Source organism: Trichomonas vaginalis, chromosome III (assembly GCF_026262505.1).
Source record: "Trichomonas vaginalis G3 chromosome III, whole genome shotgun sequence".
Classification (NCBI taxonomy): Eukaryota; Parabasalia; order Trichomonadida; family Trichomonadidae; genus Trichomonas; species Trichomonas vaginalis.
The window spans coordinates 20,232,455-20,247,848 of record NC_067205.1 but is presented as its reverse complement, the minus strand read 5'-3'; the positions used below and the strand labels follow the sequence as shown (position 1 = coordinate 20,247,848).

General features: G+C 29.6%; 3 protein-coding genes and 1 pseudogene across 4 annotated transcripts, besides 1 other annotated feature; 3 read left to right on the top strand and 1 right to left on the bottom strand.

Annotated features, from left to right (window-relative positions):
* Positions 1 to 10,688: 10,688 nt before the first annotated feature.
* On the top strand, positions 10,689 to 10,961 carry TVAGG3_0734440 (uncharacterized protein; the record flags this gene model as incomplete). Its single annotated transcript, XM_001327658.1, has 1 exon — positions 10,689 to 10,961. One exon carries the CDS (start codon positions 10,689 to 10,691, stop codon positions 10,959 to 10,961), a length of 273 nt encoding a protein of 90 aa, XP_001327693.1.
* A 1,668-nt stretch (positions 10,962 to 12,629) lies between these two features.
* Positions 12,630 to 12,992, top strand: TVAGG3_0734430 (uncharacterized protein; the record flags this gene model as incomplete). The annotated part of the gene is made up of 1 exon (XM_001327657.1): positions 12,630 to 12,992. One exon carries the CDS (start codon positions 12,630 to 12,632, stop codon positions 12,990 to 12,992), a length of 363 nt encoding a protein of 120 aa, XP_001327692.1.
* Positions 12,993 to 13,010: 18 nt separating this feature from the next.
* TVAGG3_0734420 (serine threonine-protein phosphatase family) lies at positions 13,011 to 13,253 on the top strand (the record flags this gene model as incomplete). The annotated part of the gene is made up of 1 exon (XM_001327656.1): positions 13,011 to 13,253. One exon carries the CDS (start codon positions 13,011 to 13,013, stop codon positions 13,251 to 13,253), a length of 243 nt encoding a protein of 80 aa, XP_001327691.1.
* Positions 13,254 to 13,256: 3 nt separating this feature from the next.
* TVAGG3_0734410 lies at positions 13,257 to 14,106 on the bottom strand (annotated as a pseudogene). The gene has a single exon. A coding segment is annotated over exon 1 (850 nt).
* Positions 14,107 to 14,559: 453 nt separating this feature from the next.
* Positions 14,560 to 15,394: part of a mobile genetic element that runs on past the window's edge.

The window sequence follows — 15,394 nt, the reverse complement described above, 5'->3', positions numbered from 1 at the left end:
AAAATCAAAAATATAAATAATATATCTTTTTATCAAATATTATTATTATATTCTATGAAAAATGAGGTCCGGAAATTTTGCGGATTCCCGTAACTCAATTTTACGGAAAAAGTGCAGTAAACTATTCAAAATACGGAAAAATTGGTGTAAACTAATGATTTTACGGTAAAATCACGGAAAGTCCCGGAAGAATATATGTGCCTATATGAAATTATACAAAAATGAATCAAACGCATTTTAAAAGATTGTTCTTGTATTATAAATGCTATTCGCAGATTTATTAGTTGAAGAAAATTACCAAATTTTTGCCGATTTACAAAAAATGATTTACAAAGCATATTTTTATAAGGCTTTAAAAATCTTTAAAATGTGACCGGTGACGGAAATCCATGGTAACCAACCGCGGTTCCCGTTTGGAATGCCATATCTCTTAAGGTATGTAAGACTTTTATATTGGCACTGCTCCGCTGCTACACACTTCTTAATTCCAAAAAAAATCCGAAAAAACAAAGATGAAATTAAAAAATACATTTTTCAGCTAGAAAAAATGATTTTGCAAATAATTTAGAAAAATGATATGTAATAAAATTGAAACAAAATCATGTTTACATCGTTTAATGTGTAAAAAGTCAATAAAAGTCGAAGAATGATATGATAATATCAAATTTTAAAAGCTAGAATGTATTAAATATCAGTACTTCTTATAAAAATATTGGTTTCATACCAATTTTCAAAATAGTTTATAATTAAGATTTTATGATGATATTTAAACGATAACAAGTAAATAGATACAAAAAAAACTACACTTATGTATACTCTGTGATGATATTATCAATTTGGATTTTAAAATTAAGATTACAATTTTATTTGAATGTATTTGGAACTATAGAAATATTTGAACCATTATTGCAATTACCTTGAGGGGTATATTAATTTCTGGTACCTAATATTATTTAAAAGCAATTCTTTCCCTTCGATTTGCAATAACTTTGCCAGATTTTAGCATTTTTCTCCAGTTAACAATGTATACGAAAATACATTAAAAAATGAATAAAAATAAAGAGTGGTAAAAAATTCTATGTTGGCTATTTCGAGATGTGTTATTTCGATTTTTATTATGCCTTTTTGACATCGGTGGTCTTATTATTATTCATACTTGGTAACACTGTAGCAATTTGATTTAAATTAAAGCGATTAACAAAGGTAGTCTCACGAGAAAACTGACGGTAAAAATTCGATGAAACCAGGTGCATTGTATAGTACATATATGTGGTAAATAAATGTCGATTAGCTTTGTAAAAAATATCCCCCAGTTTTTGAGATCTTGAAAACGGCCATTCAAAAAGTCGAAAATTTTCGCGAGATGTTAATGGGCAAGACAGTTTTTCGACAAATAAATCGTAAACATGGGAATTAAAATAAGGCGTTATATTACATATATGGTAAAGAATATGGATGTGAAGAGCGTTAGTAGAATGGAAAGACTTTGAAATTTTAAAAAATTTATCTGGACTAAAAAATTATTTGATTATAAAAAACATATTATATATCAATTGCTATATAGAACTATCATAACAGATTTTGGAAAAGCCGCAAATCCCCAAGTTGGAGAATTCATTAAATACTAATTATTCAGCTTTTTATCAGAAAGGAAGGTAGTGTAGTGGTTGTGAACACTATGCTCTTTTTGAATCTAAAAGGCAACTGTTCAAATCATAACATCTTTGTTTTTTTTTCTTATTCTGCCATTATTGTTTTTCCTTGTTATGATTCAAATTAAAAATATTTTAGTAAAGGTATTTTGGACATCATTTTTTCACATTGTCTCAATGCAAATGTTTGAAAATTTTGTAGGCAATATGACAACTCTTTCAACATTTGTTCTCTTTTATTAACTCAAACAGATTTAGGATCTAATTTCATGCCTTCGAAGACATTTAAACCATCTTCAACATAATTTATTGACAAATTGATAACAATTACTCATGAATGTCGTAGATTTAATATCCTGTCACTCAGCAACAAATTCGGGTTCAATAACAAAGCTCAGTAAAAACTTTCAGAAATTCTCCAATTTATTTTAGTGTCTTTTTGCGTCATTACGGCTGCATTTTCTTCTGCATCTGAACGCTGTGTTTGGAAGAAGACGAAATACAGAAACTTTCAACACAAGTAATCAGATTTTCTTGTCTTTCATGTTAAAATGCTTCATCTCGCTAGGTATACGTCATTTATTGGATGGATTGTTAGCTTTGTGTCCAAATAGCAAAAAAAAGTATTAATTTAAATTTCGCATTTTGCATAAGTATACGCTTTAATTTATATCAAAACAGATTTAGATAGCTTAAAACAATATAGTTTACTCATAAATACATCTTGATAATTCACTTCTTCAATTTTCATAATCTTATATCCTGACCTATATCCTCTTATAAACCATATTTCTACTGAGATCTTCTTAAAGCATCTTTTTATCCCTATCTACGCCTCGAAACCCTATTTTTCCGGCGGAATATGAATCTTCGGGTCTCGCTGATTCGATTTCTGCAGTCAGATCGTAAAAATACCCACTACATAGCCTGATAATCTCAATTTAAGTTCCTTAATTTTTTTGAAAAAAAAATTAAAACTCCCTTATCAAACATCATGCTCATTTTTACGAATTTCATTTTTCCTTTAAGTTTAAAATATACGCTTTTTAGCATGTTTATAATACATTTTCAATTTACATTTACATTTTTATTTTTGAATTGTTTATTTATATTTCCGTTTGAACAATAATATTTATTGAAAATTGTGAGAGAAACGGATATAATAAAAAACACCATACAACAAAATTCACTTTTTTTCATACTTACGCGGATCACTCCTTTTCGGCCCAATATGCCGGAAATGATAAAACTCTCAGATCTAGTTGCTAAGATCCAAACTCTCGACTCTCAAATCTATTTCCTCAGATATTGTTGCTAAGATCTACTTCCTCAGATCTTGTTGCTAAGATCTCTCGACTCTCAAATCTACTTCCTCAGATCTTGTTGCTAAGATCTACTTCCTCAGATCTTGTTGCTAAGATCTAAACTCTCGACTCTCAAATCTACTTCCTCAGATCGATCTATTATACTCAATTTTACTTAAGCAATATAGATCACCTTTATTATGATTCTCTTTATCTGTACTTGTTTAAAATTAAATTACATCATAAAGATCTAATTACAAATTATTTAGAATTTTGAAATAAAACCAGTATTTTATCAAATGCTTTGAGATTAATGCATTCAAACTTAAAAAAAAAGATATATTCAGATCAATTTCAATATTATTGATTTTTTAATGTAAAAACTATGTCTACATAGATCTCAAACAATTTTATTAGATACTCTTTTTCCCAATTTTTTTCAAAATCTCTTTTTACATATCAAAAATTGTATTTTTCAATTTCATTTTTATTTTTTCCATATTTTTTTTGGAATTTGGATATGCGTCCAAAGTAGTTATGTCATTAGAAAAATATTAGATATCTGAAGAGAAAATGATAACTTAGAGAGTTTTAAAGATTTTATTTTCGAATACAAATATAGACCTCAGAGGAATACATTCTAAATAAATTTGTATCTGAGGGTGAATAAATAAGAACAAAATTTAAAGGGTTAGCATAAATAATGTAGAAATTAAGATTGGAATTTAAATTTAATACAAAATTAAAGGGAATGAATTTGCGATTAGTAGGGTATGGCAAATGGATTGGGAAACATTGGTTACACATGAAAATTATCAGATGTAAGAATTTGGTGCAGATATTTTAAAAATGAGATCTGAGTGCTTAAACAATATCTCAAAATTCAAATTTTCCAAATGAAAATTTGGAAAATTCCCAAAATGCAGAATCAACTGATGATTTTCAATCATTAATAACGCCAATACAAGAAGATCATTTTCCTTCTGCCAACGAACTAAAACAATGGTTTGATATTGCCCATGATGTTTTAATTAGTCCGCCACCTGAGAATCAACATCCAGAAATTGATGAAGAAGAGACACAAAAAGCAATTTATCTATTACAAAACTTAGACTTTCCTAAGAAATAAAATTATTTAATTTATTCTTGTTTGTTTTTTAATTAAACATGTATATTTATTAACATTTCCTTTTTTAATACCTTTCCAACTTCTATTAGTAACAAACATAACTAATTTGAAGATTTAGCGTTATGAAGAAGTATCCAAGTAATAACGTCAATAATGCATTTGCGATAGGATATAATTGCACCAAAGGTTAAAACTTGTATAAAGAATGAAAAATGAAATTTAATACAATTTTTTTTCGAAAAAAATCCATGCTTGGCTAGATTTTCATAGTTATTGAATATGCATTACTGACATCTTGTAAAAGATGCCGATCAAGGCTTTCAAGATTGCTAAATTTCTCGATTAAAATTTACATTTTTTTTTTATTTGTGTTTAATTACATTTTACAGTTTGCAGACTTACATAAAATCCGCAACATAGTGGTTATTTAATATTTGCCCCACAGTATTGTAGTTTGAAATTTACGATAAGATTATAATTGATAAAGTAAGGTTTTGTCATTAATGCATCTTATAAACTTTCATTGATAAATATGGATAGATAAGTTCTGTGTTCAAAAGTAAGCATTTTTTAAAACGCGCAATTATATCAAGAACGACTATCATAAATTCATGAGTATCGATGATTTTCGTTTAGGATGGACTTAATCGGCTTGATTGATATACATATTTTAAAATGGCATAGCTTTGTGCATGTTATGTCAAGCATTGTGCCAAACCAATTTAAAATGAAACAAATTATTTTAAAGAAACTATATATGAACTATTCGAACACTTTATATTAATGTAGGGAGCTATAAATTTAAATATTCTAAAAATTTATTTATTTGTTAAGAGTTCGGAACAAATTTATTATTGAATATATAGGAAATCAAATAATTATGCATAATCGCATAAAAAAATGCTGAAACAATGAAAAGAAAAAAATAGTTGCCCAATAGAAAAAGTCGAACCCATACCCCTACCCATTGAGTTATCCTCACTTTCAAGTTTCGATCGAAAAAAAGGTATTTAATCGCGTAACTCGCACCGTTTAGTCGTATTTCGAAGTTCTATATAGTATTAAAGATTAAGTTACATTATGTACAAAATAACTTTTTATTGTTATTTGATTTTGATAGCATTATTAGCTGAATATGAAAATCTCGTAGAAATAATCATTTCATTCAGACATAAGTATTGGATTGTTTCCCAACAAGCATAATAACACACGTTTCATATTATAATTTATTTCATTTCTGTACAAAATTTAGATAACGATATCAAATAAAAAAAACTGTGGCATTTTTTTACTTCAAACTATCATGAAGTGTAACCAAATTGGGTGAGTATTCTTGCTATCAGTATGACATGAAAAAGTGAACGACAAAAATTGAAGATATTGTAGTTAACTCGGATTTTTTTAATTGCAAACACATCTATAATTTGTTTAAATATCATTTATTATATCAAAATCGAAAAATTCGTTTTTGGAAATCTTTGAATTTATGAGAAGTTCTACAAAGACACTTACAAATATAGCGTTTGCAATAAAAAGGCTCTTTAATCTTCTTCATCCTTGCTCAGAAACTTCTACTGGTTACCTTACGGGTAACCTGCAAAGCTGCTTCCAAGGCATCGGGAAAATAACGTATTTTCGTGAGACTACCTTTCGATTAACTTGAATTTAAAAAATATGGAAGAATAATTAAGAACGAAAGTAATAACATGATGGACAATAATAATAAAAAATAAGAAAGAAAAAAGCCCTTTTGGAATTGATTGTCTCTGACTATAAATTGATGTGCATTTTGGCCGAGGGCGATTTATCGCCCGAGGCCTGAAAATTTTTGAAAGAATCTCCGGTTCTGGCGAGAAATCACAGGTCCGACAAGCTTAGTCACTTCCTTACAATCTGAATTTTGGCCTGAAACTTGGCTTGAGACTATACAAAGCGTAAATTATTTATAGAAATCATTTATATATCGACATGAGATGATTCAGTACAAGAAGTAGATCAGTTTTGATAAAATAAATAATTTATTAAAATAGTGCAGTAGAATTGATATTGTTTACAATATTGGTATGATATTAAGGCTTACGGCATTATGAGCTTTATAGGAAACAGATCAAGGATCTCATATGTTAACCACAATCTTAGAATTACGATATTAATCATCTAAATTGAAGATATATTAGACTAAAAATTTGATTGATGCTCTTATTGATGCACAACGATATGCAAAATTATGGCGAGCTGCTCAGCGAGAACTTTTTGACGCTCGTGCTTGCGCTCGCAACGACACAAAGATAAAGTAAAGATAATAATTTTTGTCTGAAAATTTACAAAATTCGAATGTTTTTGAAAGAAATAATTAAGATCATATTAGAAATTCTTTTCTTCAATGCTTGAATTGATTCTTGAAAAAATAAATTCTTTGAGGGGCCTATTGAATGTTTTGAGAACAACTCATAGAATTGTCAGCTTATATCGGCGCGCGGCGAAGCCGCGCGCCGATAGATGCGATATATATAGTGCTCCCAAAATCTCAGTAGTGAGGGCCCCTCAATATAAAATGTAAACCTCTGTGTATTGAATTGGGATTTGTAAACCTCACTACTCTAATTTTGATTGAGAGGGCAAGGCTCTGGACGCTTAATTTGAGGGCTTTTTTTTCTATGAGATTAAGAAAAGTTTTAAGACGAAGATTTTTACTATCTATATACAAGACAAAGAATAATAATAAATAGTTTTTTTGGAAAAAAAGACGATAGGAATTATCAATGAAATCCAATTGATTTTGGGTCGAAATTAAGGAATACATACTAGCTTCCATGTAGTATCCTCTTTTCGAAATGAAATTTTGTAATTTGGCAAAAAATCCAAAATAAAATTTTGATTTGGAAGAATTTTGAGCTTTGTTACTAGAAATTCAGATTTGTTGTTCTAAAACAATGTGACCATACAAATAATGGAAACATCCAGCAGGAAATGATTTGAATTTGATGGCGAATTAAGAAATTCTACTTGATCTTTTAACGCAAATGGAAAAGCATCCATTTTCTGCTAGTTTGGGATTGCTTTTCGGCTTGTTAATTCATTTATCCATCATACCACGAAAATAATAAACGAGCATTTTTTGTTCAGAAAATTGAAATTGCATTGTTTCATCAGTATTGATGCAGAAACTAACTGTTATATATCAAAAATCATTAAAATGTCTTGATTTTGAGTTTCAAAATATTAATGATTAAAAATGTGACCCAAATTGCAAATTTTTAATAAAACCAAGTAATCCATGATGCATACTGTTATAAATTTATGAGAAAGACAGGACTAACAAAATTAGATGTTTACATTTATTCAATATTCAAAATCTTTATTTTGAATTATCAATATAATTAAATCATATTGCATTTCATGCACTTTTTTTCCATCCATGTAAACCTCGATGTCACTTTTGCGGCCTCGCTCCGCTCGGCCGCAAAAGTGACATCGAGGTTTACATGGATGGGTTCTATATATATACAGCTTGACCGGTAGAAAAGCGGATCGATTTTTATCAATAATTGGACATTCTATTTTTAATAAAATAAACATATATTTATATGGGAAATTAGGGAGATCTGAAACTCAAAAATTATTTTTGAATTTTAATATGATGAATGTAATTATGATAATATGTACATTACAAATAAAATATTAATTCGGAACAACGATGAGATGTGATAAATTTGATTCTCTCAAAAATCGATTTTGGGGTTTTAATATTAATTTGTATCTTATATGCATATAGGATATATAATAATTTTAAAACAGCAAAAAGTGACGATTTGCGGTTAGAAAAAGTCATCAAAACACTTTTTAATGATTTGATTTAACATATGCATAGACCATCTCTTTGATATTTAACTTCAATTTCCCGAAATGAAAAGGATTTGAACAAAAACGATTATTTTACGATCATTTTTTGTAAATTTTTTTAAATTGAGACTGACATCTCTAAAATCATCTAAAAAATTCAAATATCAAATAAAATAATATCATTAAAATTCCTCTCAATTTAAAAAATTTTTATAAATTGAGACTTCAATCTCTAAAATCTTCTAAAAAATCCATATATCACGAAAAATCACGATATTATTTTTATTCTCAATTTCAAAATTTTTTTTTTGTACTGACTTTCTTTGTCCATAACAGCATGGCAGAAATTTGAAACGAAGTTTCAAATTTCTCAAGCTTGCATTCTGGGCACGTAAGTGCCCAGAATGCTAAAAGGCGCGTAGCGCCGTCTCTGAATATCAAATTTATTATAATTATTAATTTATGAAATTTCAAATAAAATCGATCTGTTATAACACACTGGTGCATGACAGCCTTGTCTCTCAAAAAATTGAATTGCTATTCAACTGCGATTTTGAGATGACTATATATGAGACTAAAAATATTTTTTTGTCATCTTTAATTAAATCAAATTAGCTATCTAAATTTCATATTTTCGTGACTTACTTTTGACCATTTTCGGTTGCAATTTTTAATCGTTTTTAAACTAATAGCATATATTAATTTGTGTTATATTATACTGTGGATTGATCCAGTTAAATATCCGAAAATTACATGATCAATTAATTTCAAAATTAAATCAGGTTCAAAATCCGATTCCAAGTGGTTATTTTTGTTCCCAATCATATGAGATATCACAAGCAATTATAAAAAGAAAGACACAAAAAGTGACAAAAGACACTCACAAAAAATATTGAGAGGAGTTTTGCTATTTACTTCACATTCTCCAAATTTGTGAATCAGACTTAGAATTCAAGCATGATATAACATCATTGGTTTAATTTTGATATAGGTCAGATTCTCATCTATAAATATTCATTAAATACCTTTTTATTTGGAAATAAATTTCAAATATTCTTCCCATTCTCAATATATTTCACTTACATCTTTCTATTATTAGGTGCATAAATTGATTACATAAGGAAATTCTTCTAAGTCATACTCTTGCAAAATTGAAATTCAAAATTCATTGAAATTGTTCAAAATCGTTAATAATTAGATATTAATACATCTCAACCTATATATTATCTACTAATTTATCTATTTTAATTTTCTGCCAAAAATTGAGACCACATTAGCCGTTTTTTGCCAAAATTGAGACTTCAATCTTTAAAATCATCTAAAAAATCCAAATCAATAATAAAATTGTGCCTATAAATTTCCTCTCAATTAAAAAAATTGAGACTTCTATCCCTATATTTATATATATTAATAAAAATTTAAATGAATATTTTTATTGTAAATTGTAAATATTAATACATTATTGATATCTGCTTATAATAACATACTTATACATCAATTAAATATATAAAAATCTCATAACTAACTTCGAAATGCTGGACTGCTTGTCTCAAATTATAAAAATCTGAAATAATTGATTATTTATAATAAGCATAATGTGCATTCCATAGATTTACAACTTTATGTATGATTTTGTGTGGTTTAGAATAAAAATTAAAAAAGAATACACAACTTTATGTAATTAGTGATTAAAATTAAAGTTTTATTAACAATTAAACTTAGAAAATATGAATGTACATGATAAAATCCCAATTGAGGAACTGGTGCCAAATATGACTAAATAATCGAATGGAGCCTTGGAGTAGAACTCGAGGAGAGGCATCTTAGGTGTAACTTGGTAAATAGTGAGTATTAATGGACCGTCAAATTTGCTTTATAAACTGCGAGTTAAAAGGCGTACCTACGTTCAACTTTTTGAGAGAAGTCATACAATTAATTATATGAGTTTATCTCAAAAAGTCGATTTCTGCCAGGTACGCCTTTTGGACCGCAGTTTATATGAGGGAACAGCTTTCAATTATTTTGAATAGTTTCGAATTTTTGTGTTTTTTTATAAAAATATGAAAATGGATTACATTATAAATGATATAAATTTTTGGCACAAAAAATTGTGAATGTGAAAAAACGTTCGTTCAAATGAAGTGTACGGCTACTCAAAATCAAAGAAAAATATCAACTTTATGTATGAAATTGAGACGAAGTCTCAATTTCGTGCATAAAGTTTGTAAATATTTTGCACTTTTTCAATTCGTCTTTCAAATTTTGAGATGTTTTCAAAATTAAAATCCAAAAAAATATTGAAAAAGTTCATAAAGATTTGCGACCTTTTTTGCGCTTTTTGAATTTTAATTCAAAATGTGCAAAAAGGTGCAAAATATTAATCTTCATTTACAACTATTTAATTTTTCAAATTACACTCAAAGATAACAAATCTTATAGTCACTTAATATTGTTGTCACTATTACAAATTCATTAAAAATTTCCTTTTGTGATCGCATTGAAATTCGGTCATCTGTTATTCACAAAAATACACTTTTTTTTCTAATATAACGATGATAATTTTTTAAATATATATATATATATAAAAACATTTTGAATTATACATAGCGGTCATTCAATTTTGAACTACCTCTAAAACTTCCTCAAAAATTTAATGCCATCATTTTTGTTATTGAAGTGATCTTTATAATATTTTTATTTGCAAAAATTTGAAAACATTTCAATTTCCGAAATTATTTATAATTGTTTTGTTATACTTTTATGGATTCATCAACCACTACAAGTTCTCCTGAATCCATTTATGACTTTCTTCAAAAGATTTTCGGGCAGGATGCAGAATTGGCCGTATTATTTGAACCACTTAACCCTGCAAAACCAAAAAATCCAAATGATCCAAGAGATCCTATAGATATCACTTTGGATCTAGTTCGAAATTATATTGAAGCCATGCCATTACCAATTCCAAGCCGCTTAGATCAATTTTCCAAGAAAATCACCCCAATCATGGACGATAACAAAATAGAAAATATTTAAAATTCATTAGAACTTTGAACGACATCGAACTTGATCCAACTCCGACTAAACCAGGGAAATATTTTCTTATTGGTGACATTAATAGAAATATTTTGAGATCACCAAAATTGTTCCAATTTGTAATTTCGGACAAAGTCATAGAGAAATTTTATCAGCACAAAGCTTTTGGTGAGATCAAAATTTTTCCAAAAAAAGGATCTTTTTTCGGAGCAGTATTCCAATGCGAATCTCAAGCTTATTATACGAAAACTAATTGCCAATATCCTTATTCAAGAAACCCAGATTTCTTCTCTCCTGGAAAAATTTCAAAAACAACTCATTCATGTCCAAAAGAAATTCTTTGTCTTCCTCATCTTAATGAACTATTCGTGTATATGGTGCTCGATATTCTCGGCTATGGTCCGGAAGTTGACTTTGTTGTAAATCCTTACATTACCCGAGGACTTTATATCATATCTAAGGACTTGAATTTGCCAACAGGTCAAAACTCAATTAAATTTTCGATTAAGGTCAGGTGAGTGGGGCTTCCAGGGGCTGCGCCCCTTCTAGCCCCTAAGAAATGGACACAAGAACGTAGAGGAGGACCGAACCCCAGCCGACCAGCCGGTGACACTTTTTATGTCGCTTTTCACAAATTATATATGTTTTTCATGTTTCGTCACTTTTTCTGTCACTTTTCAGGAAAAAACATTTTTATTATATATATAAAATGAATTTTACAAAACCACCGTTACCCTTCTTTGGAAATAAGAGTAGATGTAAAGATATTCTATTGAGAGAACTTAAGAAACTACCGAATGGTCTAACATTTGTAGATTTGTTCGGTGGAAGTTTCTATATATCCCATTTGTGCCATACTGTATTTCCTGACTCAAAGATTATATGCAATGACTTCGACAACTATATGAACCGTCTCAAACATATACCAGACACAAACAAAATATTGAGTGAGTTGAAAGAAAAGATACCTATAGGTAAGATGGAACGTATACCATTAGATAAGAAAAATATTGTCAGAGAGGTTTTGGAAAAAGCAGAGTATATAGACTGGGATAGTATATCTTCTAGACTATTATATAGTGGTTCTATAAGAGTTCATGACATTGAAACACTTATGTCAAACGTTTTATATCTTAACTATACAAAGGTTTTCAAAGAGAACATAGAAAAATATACTGAGGGTATAGAGTTTGTGAGATGTCATTGGACAGAGTTGTATGAAAAATATAAAAACAAGGAAAATGTTTTCTTTATAGTAGACCCGCCGTTCTATAACACATACGATTTTCAATACCAAGTAGACTGGACTTTGAGAGACTCTTTAGAAACTTTAGACGTTTTACATAACCATCCATGCTTTTACTTTACATCCGATAAAAGTGTGGTTGGAAACCGTTATGAGATGGTTAGAGGACATACATGACTATGAGTTTAGATATGACAGGATAGAATATGAGAGAGGTCCTATAAACCGGAAAAAGTGTCACAACAAAGAAATTTTATTGGTAACTAAATGTGGTTTGAAATAGGACTACTTGTTTTAGGTTTTTTCCATTGTGTCATTTACTTATTTGACGTGGCAGAAAGGTACAGAGAATATGAAGATGAACCAATGTCTGCAAATGTTCAGCATATGTACTCGTAAGAGATATTTTTATCTAATATTAAATGGACGCACAGAACTTAGCGAATGCACAGCAACCCGGACAACCAAACCCAGAGAATATTCCAAATGAAGTTCGAGTACAAACTGCAATGGCAAACTATGGTCAAGTGCCAACAGATGTACAAATGCAAACTGCCATGTCAAATGACGCTGCGTTAGGCTTACCACCATGGTATGCAAATATGAGATGGAAAGAGTTTTATACAAACCCTGAAGTGGGATATAAACAACTCTATGCAGATGACGCGAACACAGGAGTTGACCCAGAGTATGTTTTCTACCAGAGGAGAAATAGAATGTATGAGCTCCAGTTAAAGAATGCAATGGAACTCAGAAGGAAACGTAAGAGACTAGGCGGACATTAGATTTTTACATATAGTAAAATGGGTTTCTTCAGTAGTATTGGAAACTTCTTTCGAAATGTTGGAAGAGGTATATGGAATGGAATAAAATCTGTCGGAAGAGGAGTATGGAACGGTGTCAAAAATATTGGTAAAAGAGTAGGTCAGTTCGTTGGTATTATACCTAAAGACCCTGAACCAGAAGAACAAGCTCCTGTTATACAACAGCCTGAACCTGCACCACAGTCTAGTTGGCAACCAAATCCAACACCTCAACCATATTAAAAATTATATTTTTACCGTTCGATAGTAGTTGTATATGAAACTAAGTTCTAAGTAAAATGCATGGTATAATGGAACTATTCTCTTTCTTCCATCTGTTGTAAACCATACTTGAAAGTCTGAAATACTTCCACTCGGTGGTTCATATAGCTTTGTAGGTTTTTCGTAAAAGTCATTTGCCAAGCATAAAAAAGAGTTTTGTGCACCAGAAAATGAAGCATGAACTATAATAGCATCTGAGTCGAAAACATTTTCATATGTTCCATTAGGGTTTGAGACTTCATAATAGTCCGGGTGTACTGGATACCATGCAGGCTGATTTAACATCCTCAAAAATCTATGCCATGCCAAGTTGTTATATTTTGTAGAAATATAAACGTTTTCTCCAAGGTCTTCTATTTTATTGATTTTAACAGTTGCATTTTTCCTGTCATATATAATATCGAGATGGTACTCTCCTTCGTCAATGTTAAACTGGTTTGCATATTCGAGATAGATATCGTTTATTTTTTCTTGAAAAGCTTGAAGAGTTGTTTTCTAAGTTTACAAGCAAATTCACTTGTAAAAGTTTTCCCTGTTCAAATTTCTCATACATACGTTTTTCTTTGTTATAGTATCGAACTTCAAAACCGACCGTAAATGGGAAACCATGTATGGCTTCTGAAATGAACTTCATTCTACGAAAGCCAATAGCTTTTGTGACGGATGGGTCTCTTAGCCATCTTAACGGGTAGTCAAAACGATAGCCTTCATGCTTTACGGTCTCTGTCTCAAACTTTTGACCGACATTAGTAAAAAGTTCATCTAATGGTTTAGTTGTAGCAACTCTAGAAGTTTCCTTTTCTATTGAAAGCATATTTTATCTAGAATAAAAATGTCAAATGAAACAGCGTCTATGAGAGAAATAAAACACAACCGACAACTCATTATACAAGCTCTAAATAAGAACACAACAAACTTTTCAAACTATTCTAAGATATCTGAGTCATTGAAAGAAGGAAGCTTAAAACTGACATTAAACCCAATGACAGATGAGTTTCTGTTTCAAGACAACAAGAACCATACTGTTTGTATAAATCCAACAAAAGGAACCTTAAACGAGAAACCTATAAAAGAACTTCTTTTGAAAGCAGATGTTGACAACAAAGCTGACAAAGAGTATGTAGACGATGCAATAGCAAAAGAAGAAGAAAGAGCTAACAAAGCTTATGCAACAAAAGAACATACTCATCCTGAACTAGCAGACAAAACATATGTTGACAATAAAATGTCAAGTGAAGTGACAAGAGCTGAAAACGAATATTCTAAAAAGACTCATACACATACCATTGCAAATATTACAAACTTACAAGAAACCTTAAACAAGAAAAGTGACGTTGGACATACACATACTATATCTGAAATAACAAACTTACAAGAAACCTTAAACAGGAAAAGTGACGTTGGACATACACATACCATTGCAAATATTGCAAACTTACAAGAAACCTTAAACAGGAAAAGTGACGTTGGACATACACATACATCTTCTGAAATAACAGACTTAAACGTTAGCCTTGAAAAGAAAGCAGATAAAAACATATGTCAATGAAATATACCAAAGTTAGTTGGAACAACAAAAAAATATTGAAACTATGGTTGGTGACTTTTCTGTCAATGAAGAAAACAAATATTTTAGATGGGAGTTTGTACATTCCTTAAGAAATGGTATACGTATAAACTCATTCCGAAAAATAACAATGAAAGTATGTAAGCTATATAAAGAACGATGGTACACAAGTTAAAGTTCCATTAGACAACAACTGCTACTTAAACTTATATGAGACGAAACAAAAGAAATATTAAGAGTTTATGAAATGGCAGATATGACATTGCCTGACCATCTCCAGCACCATATTATTATAAGTATGGAGATGACGACAAAACACCGCATGTAGACCCAAAAAAGCAAACATTATATTTAGAATATTATAGATATAAAAGATATAATGCAATAGAAAAACGAGAATAGTTAACTATTATGAAGATGACAGAAATAAATATTATAGTCAAGACTTTACCTACCCTGAAAACATAAGATTATATTATAAAAAATATTCTGACACAAACCAGAAGAAACCTGAAATAGTTGCACTATATTTTAA